This window comes from Cercospora beticola, chromosome 4 (genome assembly GCF_033473495.1).
Source record: "Cercospora beticola chromosome 4, complete sequence".
Classification (NCBI taxonomy): Eukaryota; Fungi; Ascomycota; class Dothideomycetes; order Mycosphaerellales; family Mycosphaerellaceae; genus Cercospora; species Cercospora beticola.
Genome location: NC_088938.1, coordinates 2,290,236 through 2,309,397, shown reverse-complemented (window position 1 = coordinate 2,309,397; position 19,162 = coordinate 2,290,236). Strand labels below are relative to the sequence as shown.

At 53.4% G+C, this 19,162-nt stretch overlaps 7 protein-coding genes across 7 annotated transcripts; 3 read left to right on the top strand and 4 right to left on the bottom strand.

Annotated features, from left to right (window-relative positions):
- Positions 1-600: 600 nt before the first annotated feature.
- On the bottom strand, positions 601-2,383 carry RHO25_006547 (uncharacterized protein; the record flags this gene model as incomplete). The annotated part of the gene is made up of 5 exons (XM_023597365.2): positions 601-1,034; positions 1,088-1,293; positions 1,348-1,481; positions 1,538-2,079; positions 2,149-2,383. The coding sequence occupies 5 exons, from the start codon at positions 2,381-2,383 to the stop codon at positions 601-603; spliced, it is 1,551 nt and encodes a 516-aa protein (XP_023451645.1).
- A 777-nt stretch (positions 2,384-3,160) lies between these two features.
- Positions 3,161-4,758, top strand: RHO25_006546 (uncharacterized protein; the record flags this gene model as incomplete). Its single annotated transcript, XM_023597364.2, has 2 exons — positions 3,161-3,922; positions 3,976-4,758. The coding sequence occupies 2 exons, from the start codon at positions 3,161-3,163 to the stop codon at positions 4,756-4,758; spliced, it is 1,545 nt and encodes a 514-aa protein (XP_023453093.1).
- Positions 4,759-5,079: 321 nt separating this feature from the next.
- On the top strand, positions 5,080-5,655 carry RHO25_006545 (uncharacterized protein; the record flags this gene model as incomplete). Its single annotated transcript, XM_023597363.2, has 1 exon — positions 5,080-5,655. The coding sequence occupies one exon, from the start codon at positions 5,080-5,082 to the stop codon at positions 5,653-5,655; it is 576 nt and encodes a 191-aa protein (XP_023453092.1).
- A 655-nt stretch (positions 5,656-6,310) lies between these two features.
- RHO25_006544 (uncharacterized protein) lies at positions 6,311-7,649 on the bottom strand (the record flags this gene model as incomplete). The annotated part of the gene is made up of 3 exons (XM_023597362.2): positions 6,311-7,222; positions 7,278-7,382; positions 7,440-7,649. The coding sequence occupies 3 exons, from the start codon at positions 7,647-7,649 to the stop codon at positions 6,311-6,313; spliced, it is 1,227 nt and encodes a 408-aa protein (XP_023453088.1).
- A 1,475-nt stretch (positions 7,650-9,124) lies between these two features.
- On the top strand, positions 9,125-11,015 carry RHO25_006543 (uncharacterized protein; the record flags this gene model as incomplete). Its single annotated transcript, XM_023597361.2, has 4 exons — positions 9,125-9,558; positions 9,617-9,699; positions 9,839-10,182; positions 10,251-11,015. 4 exons carry the CDS (start codon positions 9,125-9,127, stop codon positions 11,013-11,015), a joined length of 1,626 nt encoding a protein of 541 aa, XP_023452693.1.
- A 421-nt stretch (positions 11,016-11,436) lies between these two features.
- RHO25_006542 (uncharacterized protein) lies at positions 11,437-14,940 on the bottom strand (the record flags this gene model as incomplete). The annotated part of the gene is made up of 1 exon (XM_023597360.2): positions 11,437-14,940. One exon carries the CDS (start codon positions 14,938-14,940, stop codon positions 11,437-11,439), a length of 3,504 nt encoding a protein of 1,167 aa, XP_023452988.1.
- A 743-nt stretch (positions 14,941-15,683) lies between these two features.
- On the bottom strand, positions 15,684-18,575 carry RHO25_006541 (uncharacterized protein; the record flags this gene model as incomplete). Its single annotated transcript, XM_023597359.2, has 1 exon — positions 15,684-18,575. The coding sequence occupies one exon, from the start codon at positions 18,573-18,575 to the stop codon at positions 15,684-15,686; it is 2,892 nt and encodes a 963-aa protein (XP_023452989.1).
- Positions 18,576-19,162: the final 587 nt, after the last annotated feature.

Here is a 19,162-nt window from a genome sequence, read left to right as displayed (position 1 = left end):
GATAGATTGCGGCATGCGGAGGCGATAAACACGAGCTACTGACGTGAACCACCTGTACACTGTCAATAGCATGATTGAGCCGCCAATTGTGAGTTTGCTGCGTCAGCTTGGGAATCCTATCGCGCTCGATGCTTTTGGGCGAACACGACCAGCACTCAGTCTTCATTCGAATGTATTGTACAGCACTGAAGCCCGCGATGAGCTTTGGGTTGAAGGAGAGGTCAAAGAACGCAGCTGTGTTGACAGTGCTCAGCCTGCTCTTTCGATTTGGCATGCCTAGCCTCGACACGCCTTCAGCATCACGATCGACGCTAGTCCAAGCCATGGCTGTGTCAGCTGAGCTATCTGCATGCGTATTGGTCGGCTCCAACTTCACCTCCTCACTTTAAGGCCTTCACCTGCATGTGTTTGTGAGAGAATCGTGATTCTCTCCCTTGCAACGAATGAGTCGAGACTTCCGCATAGCATTGAGCATCGGTCGATCGGGCCCATCCTAGCCCGGCTTGTAAATATTTGCAGTTGCAGTGTCCGATTTTGGGCATTAGCACAGCATCCAACATAGTCCTGGTGGTGACGGTCGCAGCCTCTCGACTTTGAAAACTAATGTTGTTGGTTCACAGTGACCCTCACGCCCTTCGTCCCATGCTTCGGCCTGGGCAAAAAGTAATCGTGAGCCACATCCACAGCATCTCTATCTGTCTCGAACAAGGTAGCGTCGATGTTCCTAAAGAACGTTGCAAGGCCGATGTACAGCTCTGCATTAGCAAGGTTCATGCCGAGACACATACGAGGACCTTTGCCAAAAGCAACGAGGTATCTTGACAGCGGCCGGCCGTTAGGTGCTAGGCCACCGTTCAGCCATCTCTCAGGCCTGAACTCATGCGGTCCAGGGAAGATGTCGGGATGCATCTGTTGCAAAGTGATTGACATCCCGAATATGGTTCCTGGAGGCAAGGTGTATGCACCGTATTGTAGGGGTGCGCGTGGATTGGTGCGGAAAAGACGTTGCGCAACTCCTCCCATGAGTCGAGTCGCTGTTGAGTTTATCAGCGATGTGTCGAGTAGAGCATATTTATGTATTTAATACCTTCTTGCACAACGGCGCTCAGATATGGTAAGTTTTGCAGTGACGACAGGCTCGGCATGTTCGAGGGATCCGGTATCGCTGCTTCGAGCTCCTTTCGTAGCTGTTCATTGACCTCGGGTTTTTCCAGGACCCAGAAACACGCTGTCACCATGATTGCTTTAGTAGTCTCTATTCCAGCAAGTACTATGCTCTGCGCTTCATCTGATCTACATGATGTTAGATCTTGATCTATCAGATGCAGCGGACAGAATACGACATACAGAACCTCGGGGGTTTTCTCATCTGGCCGAAGGATCTTGGAGGATAAGATTTCATGGAACACCGTACGATGAGCGACGTCCTCGTAACCCTTGTTCTCGCCTTCCATGATCAGTCGAATCTGCTTGTCAATTTCCTGTACTCGAGGAATTAGCCAGCGTTCGCCACCGATGTACTCAATCCATGTATTACCGCATAGAACGCCCCCAAAGCTCCCATCTGCGCATTCAACTTCGCTAGCATTTTCGGAGGCACCATCGACAGTACCCTTGCAAGCCACGGAACGTGAGTCAAGGCATGTATCGCTTCCATCAATCCTTCGGAGGCATTGGTAAATTCAGCTTTAAAGTCTGGGTGTTCCGCACAGCCATAGGACATTGCCATCGCATACCATGTGACAGCATCTGTCGTCCATGCTGCGAAGACGTCGTCCAAACGAAGCACTTTACCAGTACCAGCATATTCCTGTCGTAACCTTGAGCATAGCTTGTCCATAGACGACTGCAGATATCCAGAGAATTCTCGGACGCGTGCCGTGGCGAACAATGGTGCGATTGCGGAGCGCCGTCTATGATGCTCTGCATGTTCGATCTGTTCCGAAGTTGCCAGAGTGATTCCCAGTCGATGTTTCAAATGAGCGATTTTGTTGTTCTTCGACTTTGCACTGTACATTTCGTCGAAGAACTCGGGATCTAAAATATGTACTTCCCATGGAGTGATTCGAATGATGGGTCCTGGTAATGTGTTCAGCGTCTAGTCTCTGTCTATCCTGTAGGGTACAAATCCCAGAAATGGTGCCTTACCATATTGTTGGTGCCACTCCTGTAGCTTGAAAATAAATTGTCCGCCTTTCACCAGATCATAATACGTCTCTACCAGACCTGTTACTGCTGCCAATTTTGGCCCCGGTATATGTGCCAAGGGGCTGAAGAACAATCTGTACACCAAAACGATCGCCAAGCTCAGAAGAGCAAGCGCGAAGGCGTAGATAGAGGGCCCTTTCGACACAGCTTCGAAGATGGCATTGAAGTTCGTCATATTGGCCGTGCTCGAAGGATCCGATCAAAGGTGTGAGTTCTCTATTGTGCTTGATCTTTCAACGCTATGCGCCTTCCTCGGACTGCTGCTCTCAGTAATCACTCAATTTGGAACAACAAGTCATTGCTTACGATACACGCTCTAGAAGTCCGGTCGCATTTCTCATCATGTTTCCCAAGGAATCTCAGCAGCCAATTAATTGTACGACAGGGAGGAGCTTGGCCGAGGCAAAAGCACACAGGCAGCTGAGGGTGAAGTGCTTGGCGAGGTCTGTATCCGATCCCTGCAAAGCGCAATATCGGCCGACATGTCTGGCGTTGAATTAAGCGACCTCAGCCTTCGCCTCTGTAAGCGGCCGGCGGTTTTCCACTCCTGAGGCTTTGTTATTGCTGATGCCCAACTCCTGGTAGCGTCTGCAGTCATTGCTTCTGTGACCTTGAACCGGGAATTGCGCTGTGCTTCCATCCTGTGTTTGTGTTGCGATCCGTGTTCGCGAAGTGCGTGCAGACGTTGGGTTGACTGCACAGCTCTGCTGCAGCGACGTTCGCAGATCTCCACAGCGCGGCACGCATCTTCCCCACGAAGCTGCAGAAGTAAGTTAGAGTAGGACACCATCATGCAGCGGCATTGCCCAGTCGTTCGTCGGCTCTGCCATGGCACTTGCAGCTACCAGCTCGATTCGTGGTTGCAGAGACAGTGCACATAAAGTCAGCTTCTCAAGCAGGTACAACATTCGTTCTTTCCTACTCTGCACGTTGAGAGGCAATACTGCACATCATGGTCGCGCTCGACTCGAACATACTTATTCTTGGCGCGTGCGCGTTCGCAGCTTATCGTGTCTGGATCATCGTGTACAATCTATGTTTCAGTCCGCTGGCCAAGTTCCCTGGTCCAAAACTGGCCGCAGTATCTTACCTTCCAGAGCTATACTACAATTTATTCGCCGGAGAAGGTGGTGAATTTCCTTTCATTGTCCGAGAATGGCATGACAAATATGGCCCAATCGTCAGGATCAACCCACATGAGCTCCATGTCCGAGATTCGAGCTGGTTTGACACCTTGTACAACAACTCCCGACCGGCTTGGAAGATCAAAGGCTTCGGCATACGGTTTCAAACCCAGCATACCGCCGGCGGCACTGAGGATCCAGCGTTGTTCAGACCACGCCGAGCAGCACTGAATCCCTTCTTCTCGCGACGAAGGGTCGCGCAAGACACGCCGCGCTTTCAGCAGAATGCCGCGAGGGCAATGCAGAAGATTGAAGAGGAGTATGCCAGCACGGGTGATGTGCTGCACCTTAACAGCTTATGGGGTTGTTACGCTGCAGATAATCTCGTGAACGCCTGCTTCGACCAAGATATCAAGTTTCTCGAGAGTCCCGGTTTCCGTGCGGACGCGAATGAGGCGCTGGTCGAATTGCTGGGAGCTGCGCATGTGTTCTACCACTTTCCAGCACTCATGTTTCTGATGAAGAAAATTCCAGACAGAATCATGCTTTGGCTTAACCCAAGCATGGCGCCACTGCTGAAGTTTTGGGCTGTGAGTTGAAAGCTGTCGTATCTTCGCGATACGCTGAAGCTGATAGTGCCTAGTTTCTTGCGGAGAACGTCAACAAGGTGCTTGCCACACCGGCATCAGCAAAGAAGGAAGGCGACCGAACCATCTTCAGCGCGTTGCTTCAAGGAGCACTTCCACCCGAGGAATTGTCGTTTGATCGCTTGCACCAGGAGTCCATTGCGATCATTGGTGCCGGAGTGGAAACGACTGCTCGGTCTCTCACAATAGCCTGCTTCAACATTATCGACCAGCCCGCAATACGCAGTCGCCTGTTCGCTGAGCTGTGTCAAGCTGCTCCCGACGATTCTGTCATGCCAGACTGGGACGCCTTGGTGAAGCTGCCGTATCTCTCCGCGTGCATCGAGGAGGCGATTCGCCTGACCTATGGCGTCTCCCAGCGCCGAGCGCGAGGATTCTTCGATGGGCCTCTCATATACAGAGACTGGGTGATCCCGCCCGGCGTCTTTGTAGGCATGGACAACTATGATGTTGCACACGACGAAAGCATCTTCCCCAATTCACACTCATATATTCCTGAGCGCTGGCTGGGCGAGCCGCTCGCCCCAGATGGCCGACCATTGAAAGTGTACCAGGCTGCGTTCGGCAAAGGCACACGAAGCTGCATAGGCATCCACCTTGCATATGCTGAGCTTTACGCAGGCCTGGCGCAATTCTTCCGCTCATCCCTGGGTTCGCGGGCGATGATTCACGAGGGCGATAAATCAGACTTGGAGCTGGTCAGAGACCAATTCGTGCCGCGGCCGCGAGCCAGTAGCGAAGGGATCAAGCTCAAATTCGGTCCCGTGGAGGAGCAGTAGGATTCACAATGTCATCGAAGGCATTGTTGGTGGATGCGAACCGTCGTATGGATGTTTCCAATTAGCACTTTGTTGGAGGAAGAAAACCAACACGAATCCGCGTACACAATGAGCACAGACCACAGACGCCACAGACGACCACACCAATGAAAGCTAGCCACAGTAAACGAAACCTTGACTAGTTCTACTCCGCATCGTCACCAGTCTCATCGACTTGTGGCTGTTAGTCAAAAGCACCAGCTCCAGCCAGTACCACAAAATATAATGTGAACAGCGTCCTCTTCAATGCTCAAAAACAGTCAGTCAACAGCATGACGACAAATGGACAAATCCCTCGAGGTCCTCAACCCCAAACCCTGGGCCTCTCGCAAACACACCTACACAAGTGAAACCGCCAAAACCCTCGAATCACTCTCACGCCAAATCATGGAAGCAGCCACGGCCCGCGACTGGCAAAACACCCTCTTCACCAAATACGTAGCCCCCAAATTCATCGCCGACTTCGAACACTCTGCCGGACAAGTCCTCGATAGCTGGCAAGCTTACATCGAACACCATGAACGTATAGCATCCCAAAACCCATACTATGGTTTCGAAGTCTTAAATACTGCTGCTGATGTGTATGAATTGAGCGGGAAAGCGATTATTTATGTTCTATTGAAAGGTTTTGGGCATCCAAAGAACGTGCAGAGGGAGAGTATTATGTTGATGTATTGGCGGAGGAGAGAGGGGTTGTGGCGTTGTCATAAGGAAAAGGTTATAAGGGGGTTGCATTGGTTGCCGGAGTGTCAGGTGGAAATGGTTGCTGAGAATGCCCCAGCAGACTTCGATGACGACGAGGATGAGGATGACGAAGACGTCGCTGATGGTGAGAAACAGCAAACGACGGGTGCGTGAAGATGAACAGGGTGGTATTTTGAGCTTTTCGGAGGTGGCGGAATTGATGACAGGCGTTCCATGATAGAAACCCGACTGGGATGTACAGGACCAAATGGCCTACAGCCTGTAAATCAGATCAGGTCTTTAGTTCGTAGCTCCGAACGCTGAGATTGGTTCAAACAAGTTCGAGTAGCAATGCCTTAGGCTTGGACATTGAGCCGAGTTGGGAGAACAGATCAGAGTGGATGTGTTCGAGTGTCTAGACTGTCAAATTTGAATCAAACGCCAACTGCCTGGGTATCATCTATTCCAATCAGAGTGCGAGCCTTTGCAGCCCACACAGAATTGTGTCTTATACGAGAAAGCATGTGACTCTGGCATTGCCACCTTGTTCGCTTTCTCTCTCGTACTCCACTTCCAATAGTCGAAGCGAACAATCTGGAGGCAGCTGTCCTTAACAGCTGAACTGATTCCACAAAATCACAGACCACCTTCACTTCCAGAGGATGGTGGCCGCGTGCGGGACCCAGCGTATCGGCATTTTCGCATGGATACTGCAAAGCGATGCAGAAAAATTCCGAGTGTTCATCGCCCTGTCCTTGCTGCTTTCGAACCTTATTTCCATGCCTGTGTTTCCACTCGTTTGCCGAAACCTCGCGTAGCATTAGTTCTGTCACCGCGTCAAAGACAGTGGATCTCTTGGAGCGCTTTCAATCGAGTCTTCTCGTCGATCCACCAGCAAGTCATCCGCTCTATCCTCCACTTCCATATGAACCTCGCAGGTCTGCGTTTGCCGTATGATCATCCTATCCGAATCGTCGCTGCCAGTAGAGGTCCGATTGGACCTAACATGCGTGACATTCTTTCCCCAACTCTGTCGCCCATCGATGGGGTCTTTCTCTGCATTACTGTTCTGCGTGCCAGCCGCAGGTGTGCCCGCTTTGCCGCTGCGCGCACTTCTCCTACCAAGGGAGCGCAACGCATATGAGTTTCCACTTCCTTGACCGTATCCGCTGATCCCTTGGGTATCGTACGTGCCCCATCCAGTGTTGAATGCCCCGACAAAAGGCTTGAGGGTTGGAATAGTGGCGGCTATCAGACTCCAATGCATCTCGATGTTGAGACAGATGAAGGAAGGGACGCCTCTTAGAAGAGGTTCCGAAGATCCTAGCATGTCGCCCAGGTAATGGATTCGTAGTATCGCAGCTATGATGACCGGCAGACGCAGTGAGAAGACCGAGATTACTGTGACTTTTTTCGAAAGCTCGGTCTGCAGATTGTACACCAGCCACACGGGCATTGCGAACAGCAGAATCTCGATGATAATGTTGAAAGCCGTGATAATTTGCCACGAGCGGTAGTTGTTGGGGCATTGATCGACCACGATTTGCCATGGTGGATGTTGAGAGCACCGAATGGCTTGTGCCAGGAACGCTGAAATTCCCCATACACAGGACAAGATGAGTACTCCGTAGCAGGCGTATACACGGCTCTTGATGAAGACTATGCGCGCGAGTAGCAAAGCCACAGTGCATTTCGTGAGCATGTTCGTGATGAGATAGAGCAATTGAGCAGCGTAGATGGCCTGACATCGAATTAGCCTTGGAACTCCGAGGACAAACTTGTCTGATCTGCCCTACCTTCTCGGATTTGACGATCTCTGATTCTGTCAATAACTCCAGAGCTTTACCCATGCCGTAGGAGATTGATACGGAGGATACTGTGGTCTGAAGCATGCCAAACATCTGCATGCAGGTGTCGAATTAGCCTCAAATACGTAATTGGGCGCGCATGGCTCATACTGTTGCGACAGAGCAGACTATGTCGTCCATTCCAAAAGGCCCACTGACTGTTGCGCGCATGTAGCAACGGACCACAAAGCAAAGCACAACCCAAGTAGCCATGAGTGTGCAAATTGTGAGCGCAATGCCGCCATGATCTTGATCGGTGGTGATGAAGTTCCTTGGGCCAGAGTTCATGTCCGGGAGGACAGGCAGTTCAGCAGTAGCCATGGCTATAGCAGTGCTGCTACAGCAGCGGACTGCGCTGCTCGTTCAGTGTCCCCTCCTAGCTCTGGTCGATGGGGTTGTTCAAGAGCGGCAAAGATGTGGAGAAATGCATCGCAAAAGGATGCCGACTTCCAGATAGCAGACTCACACAGAAAGTAGGCGAGAGTGATGCAGCGTGACAGGTTGCGCTCGCTACGGCGCGGGTATGTGAGCCTGTGCTCTGCTGACCGCGCGGCAGCATAACGGTTAACGGCGCATATGCAGATGGAGATCCCGGGGAACGACGACAGGAAAGCAAGACTACTAGGACCGTAGAAGGGTTTCTGCAGCGCATTCCTAGCTCCAACCGTGGCCTCTTCGGGTTTAACAGCATCCGCACATAGCATGTCACTGCTGATGGTATTTTCGCGCGTCGAGGGTGTGTTTATTGTTGGAACATTTGCTGAGCTTACTATCCGCCGTGGTACTGACGCTATCGAAACCTGGGAGCATGTTGTGCGGCGCTGCCGCTGACCGGCACCACAACGCCTCGAGATGCACGACCAGAAGGCGTGGAATGTCGCGGTTCACATTTCCCTGAGTCGCATACCGAAGGATTTTGAGTTCAATGGCACAGCAGGACAGCGCCTTCATTGGCCGCCGGCGCGAGAGGTGCTGAAGGATGCGCTGTCACGACGGCAATCGCTTGCAGGAGGCGCGACACTGATTGCGTGTGATGGACATGGGGAGCAGCGGCGTGGGCGCACTCGGTCGGGCGAATGTGGCATGGGAAGCTGGTCGCCGATAAGCACGCTGTAGCTGTGCTGATGGTGAGGGTGTTGATACCGTAGTGTGCAAGGAGAGTCGGCAGAAGTGGGAGAGGCGAGGCGAGACGAGGTGATCGACACGCCCGATCGCGCCAAGCTCCAATGATGCGATTTAAGCTTCTTCCTGCTGCTGTGCCGTACGACACGATGCGCGCGGGCGGGCGTCGACGAGGGCAAACGGACGAGCCATACCAGAGTCAAGCAAACCATGTGGCGGTCTCACTTCGCGGCTCCTCTTCACAGCCCTCTCCTGTGCGAGTGCGACGACTCGAGACCCATGGCCCAGAAGTCGTCAGACGTCCGGGAGCCCTGGCAGCATACAACCAGCCCTTCTCCTCGACCTGTACGGGATCCCGGCATGCCACTTCAGACGTATCACAAGCAGCTGTGGCTGCTGCTCACCTCGGAACCCTCATCTAACTAGGCAGATTGTCCCTGCAGAAAGCGTTGGACTCGTCTATCCGGACAGACTAGTGGAGGAATTACATCCGTCAATCTCGACCTTATCCATCACCCCATCTCTTCACTCTTGTCGACCTTCTTGAGCTCGAACCACGCCACGTGGACGACGATAGCCGCGTGGTATCCTCGACATCCGGAGATTTACGACCACCTGGACCCCCGGTCGTCTATCTATTGAAAGTGCGCGTCTCACAAATAAAACTATTCACAATGGCACCCCTCGACCGTTCTTCGGGCAAAGAAGCCCTATCGCAAGTCACCATGGACGACAACATGGACTTCAATGGGACCGACTTGCCACCTGAGAAGCAAGGCACGGTCGTCGATCGAAGAGACATGTATCGAATGGGCAAGCAGCAGGAGTTTCGGCGTAACTTCAGCTTCATTCCAATCTTTGGCTTCGCCGCCGTCCTAATGATGACATGGGCGTCAGTCTTGAGCTCCGCAAGCTACACTCTCCCGAATGGCGGTCTTCCGGCCATGATATGGATCTATATCGTCACACTTTTTGGCTTTGGCTGTGCCATTCTAACAATGGCCGAAATGAGTTCTATGGCGCCCACGTCTGGCGGACAGGTGAGTGACATTCTGCCACAAACTTCAGACTCGAAGAACGTATCGCTAATATTCGACAAGTATCATTGGTATGGCGATTTTCGCAGCCAATTGTCGATGTGTAGACAACTGACACGGCCTCATCAGGGTCTCCGAGTTCGCCCCACCGGGTTTCCAGAAGCTCCTAAGCTATCTTGTCGGCTGGTTTTGTGTTCTGGGATGGCAAGCAGGTGCGTAGTGCAGCTTCTGATCGTGGGCACATTGACTGACTTTCATGCAGGCATAGCAGGGTACGATATCCGACAAACGATAGGACAGAACCTGGCTGACTCTTGAACGTTGGCATCTGCAGACAGTGCTTCACCGTAGCTACCCAAGTCCAAGGACTGATCGCTCTAAACGACGAAAATTATTTGCCGAAGCCATGGCACGGAGTCCTGTTGACAATTGCAGCAGCGAGCGTGGCGGTACTGTTTAACAGCTTGTTCGCTCGCAAGCTCCCTCTTCTGGAAGGCCTCGTCCTCATACTTCTGGTCTTTGGCTTCTTCGCTGTGCTTATCCCTCTATGGGTGTTCGCGCCCAGACAGCCCTCTTCTGCGGTCTGGACAGACTGGCATCAGACCTCAGACTGGCCTTCAATGGGTCTCGCCGCACTCGTGGGATTTACTGGACCCATTTATGCCTTGATTGGTCCTGATTCGGCAGTACATATGGTCAGTGAAAGACCACTAAATCAAGCAAGACATGTGCACAGCTTACTAACGTTCATCACCATTACCAGGCAGAAGAAGTCCGTGACGCTTCGCGCACAATCCCTCTCGCCATGGTCTCGACCCTCGTCCTCAATGGCATCACCGGATTAATCATGGCCATCACATTCGCCTACTGCATCGGCCCCATCGAAGCCGCACTTCAACCGCAATACAACTTTGCCTTCATCGGAACCTTCTACAACGCAACGCAATCCCAAGCCGGAGCAACAGTCATGACCTGCATCATCACAACCCTCACCCTCTGCTCTGCAATCAGCAACATCGCCACCGCTTCTCGCCAAATGTTCGCCTTCGCCCGCGACCACGGTCTCCCATTCGCCCGAGTCCTCAGCTACGTCCAACCAGGTCTCGACATCCCGCTCAATGCCGTCTTGGTCTGCTTCATCTGCACCGTACTGCTCTCCCTCATCAGTCTCGGCAGCGTCGTAACCTTCAACGCGATCCTCTCCATCGGCGTCGTAGCACTCCTCACCTCCTACCTTACCTCCATGGGCTGCATCTTGCTCAAACGAATCCGAGGCGAAAAGCTTCTACCCCGAAGATTCGATCTCGGAGTCCCACTAGGCTGGTTCGCAAACGTCGTCGGCATAGTTTATATTCTGCTCGCGTTTATTTTCGCTTTCTTCCCACTGGCGAATCATCCGACCTTGGAGACTATGAATTGGGCTTCGGCAGTCTACGGAGGTGTAGCAATTGTCGCGACGTTTTATTACATCTTCTACGCGAGGCATATATACGTTCCGCCAGTGTCGCGGTTGGCGAAGGATTTATGAGAGTTATTCTTTCAGCGTTTGTTTGATTTTGCGTTTAGCGTAAGGATCGATAATTGAGATATGTCCCAGTACTCAGATTTCCCCCCGAATCTCCTTCTTACACTGCAGTAAATGTTCCTTGAATCATACAGCCGATCACTGGTAGCTTGTACTAGCAAATCATTCCAAGCTTGGGAAGAGAAGGTGCCTGTTGATATCATTACAATAATTCTCATTTTCGCTCTTTTCGCTCATGCCTAATCATCACAACATCCCACTTATCCCGCCTCGTGAAAAGCATAGCGCGTGGGACTTCTACCATAGCCATATAAACATGCCGCATCGTAACCCAGACGTCCGTCTCATCGCATCGCATCCATATCCACCCCAGAACGCCAAATACGAAAGCCCCCACCCTTTTCCCCCTCATCGCTCGTACCTTCTACCTCCCCAACGAACTCCCAATACTCGACGGCGTCCAACTACTCGCCTTACTACTAATCCAACTCCCCGAATCCGAAATCCAACTCGGCATCTTACTCTTCCAACTCCCCGCCGCAGAACTAACACTCTTCGTACCCCCAATCGCACTACCATTCGCACTCTTCCCCTTGCCACTCCACTTCAATTTGCCTTCCGCAATCGAATGCACGCCATTAATCACCAAGAAAGCCGAACTTCCAATCGCACGGAAAAGTGCCAAACAAGCCACAGACCACAAGATGAATTTCAAGTAGTAATTCTCTCCAACACTTGTGTTGTCGTAGACTTCTGTGATGGCCATTGCTAAAATGGCGTTGCAGATCATCCATACTATGACGACGTATGTTCGGACTGCACGGTAGTAATCTTCTTGGAGTTGGGATTCTGAGATACCTGGTGCTGGGACTTCGACGCGATCGCGGAGATTCCTCAATGCCTCATCGTACCCAGAGTCGATATCGAGTTGTTCCGATGGCATTTCCAATTCGACAGTTCCGTTCTTGTTGGCAGTTGCGACACCCAAATCTTTCTTCAGCACGTTGTCACCCTTGGTTCCCCATGTGACGTCGTGAGCGTTACAGAAAGCGTAGACTTGCAAGGTGGCGATATACGAAGGCAAGAGGGCAAAATACTGAGCTGAAGAGGTAAACATGTGCCAAGGGTCCATGTACAGGAAACTCATGATGAAGTATAAGCCGACCGTGGAGAGGGTGCTGACGATGAGGTTGGTGAAGACATTGTTGCCGAAGCTGATTGTCTCAGAGTCTGAGAGTTGCCGAACGACGATGTATATGGCCGCGAACGTGTTGTAGACCATGATAATCGAGAAGATTATCAACGAGGCCATGAACATTTTGACAGCGCCTTGAGGTCGGTTACCCATGGAGAGAATGAATTGGACCATGATGGTGAGAACGCAGACGTATCGCAGGACGATGAAGATGAAGTTCCCGATGCCATGGCCGAAGGGATCGACACGTTTGTCTGCGAGGGAGCCGGCGATGAAGTAGAATGTCAGGTAGAAATTGCCAAGGGAGAAGAAGGTGAAGAGCAACTGGACGAATTGGTAGATAAACTCGATGTGGAGGAGGATTTTTCGGGTGATCGTATGGTCGGTCTTCCAGATTTGCTTGAAGTGCAGGAGAGAGTAGACGGCAGCGAAGAAGGCACCGTTGAGCCATCGACGACGCTGGGAGATGAACTCCGGTACGGCGTCTGGCACATCGGTTTCTCCTGTCGCTTTTCGGACGTACTTGAGCACCCATCTGTCGTTTCGCTTGGCAACCAGCTCCCAACAGAGAATACGATCTTCGGCGAGATACATGTTGGCTGTGAACACATCTGCATCCTGGCCGTGGAGTGTCTCTCCCTTGAAATACTGACTGAGCGGGCCATGACCTGTCTCGTCGTTCTGCAGAGCGTGGTATCGGTAAGCACTCAGCGCTCCGGGTAACACGGTAATATACCCAAACACAGACTCTAGTGGCTTGTCAAGAATGTTGGACATCTTGTACTCGAAGTTTTGAGAGGCGACCAGTGGGTTCATCAGAGCCTTCAAATACCGGCCTTTGGCGGCCTTGATCTCTCCAGCAGCTCCAGCAACATTCGAGTCGCGATCAAATGCTTTCCACAAGTGATAGAGCGAGTCGTCGCCCGGCTTGGTACCAACGTCCAGCAGAATGCAAACGTTTGGGTTTAGTGCACGTCCGAATGCATTGAAAAACCAACGATGGCTGTTCAGCTTCTTGGCGTTCTTCTCCTTCAGACAGAAGATGACCTGGCAGGGCACAATGCCCTTCTCCGCACCCTTGAACTTGAGATCGGAATCCAACGAGACCTGTGTTGTGTACTCGTAAACGTGTGCCGTAACCTCTCGCTGATTGACCAAGTTCTTCGCAATTCCCGACTGGTAGCACCCCATGGCAGCCAGCGCATCCAGTGTTCGAGGGTGAACTTTGGCGCGTCCGTCAGAAATAATGCAGACGACAATCTTCTGCCAGCCATCTTTGCCCCAGGTCCTGGACTTTGCACGACTGCAAAAGTGCGCCAGATTGCGCATAACACCATGCATCGTCCGCGTGAAATCGATCTCGTTTTCATTGTACATGGTGATGCAGATCAACAGCTCTGTCTCTCTCGTTGTCGAGCCAATATTCTGGCGCAATTTGTAGCCTCGGTCGACAAAGTCGTTCGGATCGCAAGTCACCGCAGTGTATCTCATATGCGTGAACTCGACATCGTCTCTCCTTGGCAGGAAAGAGTAGAGAATGGTCGGGATCTTGCATTCCAAAATGAGCTCTCCGTTGATCAGCTTCACTTCCTTCCTCGTCATCTGAGCTGGACGAGCACCTCGTCTCTGTTGGAAGCCATCGGGAGCAGGGCCATGCAGATCTTCATCATGCTCCTTTTCAAAGTCATCTGTCAGAGTGGACTCCGACTGGAAAGTGTGCCGCGAGACCGGCCTAGGGCGCTGCAGGTCACTATCTCCAGTCGGTGGCCCGAACGGATCAGTATCATCGTCCTCGATAGGTATTGCGGTCATGCCTGGTTCTTTTGGATCCAAGCTCATCATTGACGGCGGCCTTCCCGCCGCAAAAAGTGGCTGCGGTGGCAGTGGCCTCCTAGGCGAGCCGCCGTATGCCGAAGATGGCGTGCCTGGTCGTGGTCCGCCATTGATGTCCGCTGGCTCGTAGGGAACGTTCGTGGCTGGAGGTCTGGGATATTCGCGACTCCCGCGTGGCGTGAAAGCTTTCGAAGGACTTGTAGAGCCCCTCGAATTCGGTCTGAAAGGGTCGTATGAGTCGCTCGGGGGAGGCATGCCTGGTGCGTTGTCCAACACCGATGGTGGCCGTCCCAGCCTGGAGGTGGACGGCTGACTGCTCAAGGTAGAGTGTGGCGCGTACGATCGTGTTGGGCTGCCTGTACGGTAACTTCTCGTGGGACTGTCGGGCCTGCCGCTGCTGTAAGGATTATATGAGCTAATGTCTTCTTCTTCTGGCATGCTTGGCGTTGGCTGCTCTTCTAGGCTGCCTTTTTGCTGCTGATTGAATCGCACTTTGTAACGCTTCGTTCGGGGGTGTGCTGCGGCAGACCGAGGAGCGCTCGACTGGGACAAGTCGCTCTCGACCTCGCGCAAGAGGGAGCTGAGCTCTTCGCCCGGGGGCGCAGGAGCTTCTGAGCGGGCATAATGCGATGGAGCTGTAGGTGATGGAGGAGGGTAGGCATGAGGGTCCTGGCTACTGTGGTGCGCTCGCTGGTTGTGACTGTTCAACCGTTCTTGGGCGCGAAGAAACAAATCATGCGGAGAGGGCTTGTTGCTGCTGGGCGGTACTGACGCTGCGTAGACGCCCTCCTCGGGACTCGTGAGCAGACGCATGGTCGATGCGTTTGTCGGTGTGTGTGCTTCCTCGTCGTCATAGCCCGGCGGTGGGCCATAGCCGTGTGGTGAATTCGGCGCCGCCATGGAGCAGCTTGCCGGTGTTGAAGCGATTGGAATGTGTTTGCGAGGAATGTGGTTGCTGCTGTTGTCTCACACCAGCATCATGAATAAACCGCGTCGTCCTCTTCTTCGGCTATTATCAGAATCACGATCTAGTGTTGAGTGCAGTGAAGCGAGTCGCAAAGTGATCTGAAGTTTGTTGGCGTTCGCATGTCGGCTGTCGGATTCGAAACGGCGCTGATCCATCGAAACAAACCATCACCCGGGGCAACCAGCAACCTCCGAAACGTTCCACAATGCCTTTGTTGCACCTGCACACTGACAGTTGTGCAACCACCGGCCGCCGTTAGTGCAATTGTATTTGCCATGCAGCCGCTGAAGTGTCGGTCAGATCAGAGCAAGGAAATCTGCACTTACATACATGTTCAAAATTTCATTGGTTCAGTTTCTTCTGTTCGCATCTCGTGGACTAAGTATGCTACTCAAGAGAAAAGCCAGCTGCCTCGCAGTGGGTCAGGTATAAAGTACAGAAGAGTCAAGCCACACCTTGTTGCATCCCCAGCATCAGGTGGGCGACACATCATGATTCCGTCTTGTCGTAAAATCCATCCGTTCCAAAAAAGCCCTTCTTCCTCAAATACTCTAGCATGCATCTTCTTGCATCGTCATTTCTTGAATCGTGAATAGTAGAGAAGCCCATCCCACCACGCGCCACGCTAAACCGGACACAGATCAAACAGACATCTTTTCGTGAGAGTGCTCTCTATTCAGGCCGCCGTTACTGTCGGAGGCGCACTTTCCGCTGTCGCCGGCCCCGCAACCGCCTCTTCCATCTTGATGTCTTCTTCTATGGCAGTGCCCTCCGCTGCACGTGCTTCGAGCGCGGAAGATGGCTGTAGTGGCGGCACTACAGTGCCAGAAGTTGACGAAGCTGGACTGCTCTCGCGATGGCTCAATTCCGAATCCTCCTTCTTAGCCTTTCGCCGAGTATAATCGCTCAGGCTCAGCTTCTTCTTTGCTGGGCTGGGAGCGACAGCGGCTGCAACGCTGGGAGGAAAAATTGAGCCAGGTGTCATGCTTGCGGGCGACTGGGCGATGTAACCGCTGCCAGTTGTTGGACCACCAGCAGGAGACGTAGCCGACGACGAGCTGAATGGGTTTGCCGAAGGCGGAGGCATGTCGAGACGCATGCCCGCTGGCTTTGACGAGGTCTGTTCGGATGCTGCAGATCCAGGCGAAGACTTCGCAGGCCATGGTGGGGCTGGCGACGGCTCGACTGGACTCGACTTCTTGTGTAGTTGTCCAACATCGTCCGCGATGGCATTGGACGTTGCAGCGAGATCCGAAGGCGGCTCCTGCTTCGGTTCGGCTTCGTCCCCGGCGTCAGGCATCTCTGCGTCTTCGACGGGTCCGCTGTCAGCCCTGGGCCCGGAGCTGGCCGACCGCGGCCGCTCAACAGGCACTGGTGACGAACGATCGCGCAGAGTGTCCCGATCAATGTCCATTGCATCTTCTTGTCGGGGGCTCTTCTGCAGTGAGACAGGACTGGACGGCGCAGACGACAGAATGGCACGATTGTTCCGTGCACATCGCTCTAGTAAAGTCTGACGCAAGGACTTGAACGGTTTCCGTGCGGACGGGATTGGTGCTCGACGTTCGGCCTCCTCTTGGTCTAAGTCACACTGGGTGACAGCATCAACGTAGACTGGTCGTGGTCGCTTGACCACGCGACTGGGAGGCTTCGTGATAGACTTTTGCGTCTTCGTCTTGCGGCCGCCTGCAGCTTTGACAGATGTCTGCCGTGATGTGGCAGTGTCAGAGTTCTTTGACGATCCATTGGGAGGAAAGCCGAGCTGCTTCGAAGCTGTCGCACTCGGTGTGTTCAAATTTGAGCCATCACTGGTGCGCTTCTTCTTTGCCTTGCCCATGCTCTCTTCCTCTTGCCGTCGGAACATCTCTTCTTCTTTGGCCAGCTTCTTCTTCTCTCGCTCCGAGAGTTCTGGCATGCCAGTGCCATTGGTAGAGTAATGCGTGTTGGGTGTAATGTCGCGACTCGCAGACCCTCGGCCAGCCGAACCAGACGCGGAGCGCGAGTCAGTGCCATCATCGTCAGGATCTATCTTTCTTGCTTCGCTTCCGGAGCGGCTGTTTACAGAATGCGTATGCAATGGCGATATGTGCTGTCCATTTTTCCGCTTCTTGGCTTTTGGTGCTTTCGCCGGCCGCTCGTCACCAGGTCCAAGACGTCTGTCGAAGCGGGCCATGTAGCAAGCGCCGTGTTGGTCGAGATCTTCCACCGGCATACCACACGCGCAAGGGCCGCAGTTGGCCAGAACTGTGGAGACCCATGTCGAGAAGTGTTCCAGCTCGTCCTGTGTCAAGTTCGGCTTCATCAGGTGCGGCATGCCCTCTGTGGTCTCCCAGGCGATGGAGATCTCTTCGCCTGGCTGAATTTCTCGGCTGGACAAGAAGCAGAAGTGGTAGTCGGCCTTACCAGTGATCAGGACCTGTAGCCGTGCGTTGGGGTAACAGCTCCGTCTCACGAATCGCAGGTCGGTGCCCTCGGTACGGGCATCCAGGACGATGGGTAGCTTCGGGAGGAAGAATACGAATGGCTCAGGATGACGCATCTCCGCCCAGCGGTTTGAAGAGTCCTGCTGATACTCCTTCTTGAAGCAAATACGTCCTTTGAGTTCGCCAATGTAAGCACCCGTGGGCAATGGCTCTTGAACTGTGACCGTTTTCCACTTGACGGGTTGACCGCGATGTAAGACATCGTCGTCCTGCCGCTCAACAATGACAAGTTGCGCTTTGCCTGGCATGTTGTCGAGGTCATCGTCGTATCTCATCAGAGCTTCGCCCTTGATTTGCCCGTGTTCTTCCTCGAAGTCCTCTTCATGCATTTCGACCCACTCAGAAAGCGAGTTGGTGACTTGAATCGAATCGTGTAGATTATTGTCAGTCACCGACCATTCATCGTCGGCATAACTTTGGAGGAAATGATCCGAGTAGCGCTCGATGGGTGTCTCGGGCGACCGTGAGAGGCTCCGTCGGTGATTGGCGGTGGATGCGTTGCGCTTCCGTGAGTGGCCTTTGGTGGTGGTGGTAGTAGTAGTGGTGGTCGAGTCTGAAGTGCGATGGCTCGTCTTGGGTCGCTTGGCCGGCGGCTGCTGATCGCGTGGGCCGGCACTGTTGCGGTCGTTTCTCAGTTTGTCAATCGGCCATCCGTTTGTGTATGCAGGTGCTGGTTCTTTGACCTTCTTCTTGTGGCTCTTTGATGCTGCCCGCTTGATGCCGTTTGTGAGCGGCTCACTGGGCTCGCGTTTGGCAAGTTGGTGACGCCGCGCGGCAAGGACGTCGACATCCCGAGGCTCGCATTCGACACAGTAGTGCTGTAGATGCTCTGGCAACTGTCGCTCGTCGAATTGCGGGTAGTAGCAGGACTGGTGCTGCCACCGGTTGCATTTGTCGCACGCGACCGTCCAGCCGTCGTCGTCTGCGAAGCCACAGATACAGCTGATCTGGCCGTCGTCCTCGGGGTCGCCATTGACCAGGGGCACATGATAACGCTGCTGGTGCGACACGGGATGGAGCGGAGTGATGTGGTGAGAAAGGTCGTGACCGTTGACAGGCTTGACAGAGAAGTGGGCGTCTGTCATGCTATCTCGTCTGTAGGAGGGCGCGTGTGGGTTAGGTGACGGGAAGGAGGTCAATTTGGCGTCGCATGACTGTACCGCCACGGTCGACGCTCAGATCGTAGGGCAGAACAGTGCTGCGCAGCGTTTGCGGTGTGGTGTGGTGCGCGGTCTCGACAACGGACGGACTGCAAGCGGGCAGGTCAGAAGCGGTTCGCGACGACGGGACACGCTCAGGTCTCCGAAAAGCACTCTCGACGACTGGCCGACGGCGTCTGATGCCCGTGAAGTGCGTACCGATGGGTCATGAGAAGGATGGCGCGAGAAAATCGAGTCGTGGAGCGGGCCTCCCAATCCGGCTGCGCTTTGGGTGAGGGTGGAAGCGGCGGTGGTGCGGCGGTGGAGATGGTGTGGGTGCGGCGACAGTACTGTTGAGAGTCAGAAGAATGAGACGGCGGGTGCGTGTTCGCGTCGGCAAGCAAGGTGCGCAGAAGAGAATGGTGAGAGAGTGGTGTGGGCAGCGAGCGCTGACTGGCAGGTGCAAGAGGAGAGGAAAGAAGGATGGAAGGCATCTAGCGTTTGCAACCTGAGGCAGGAACTGGCAGGTCATG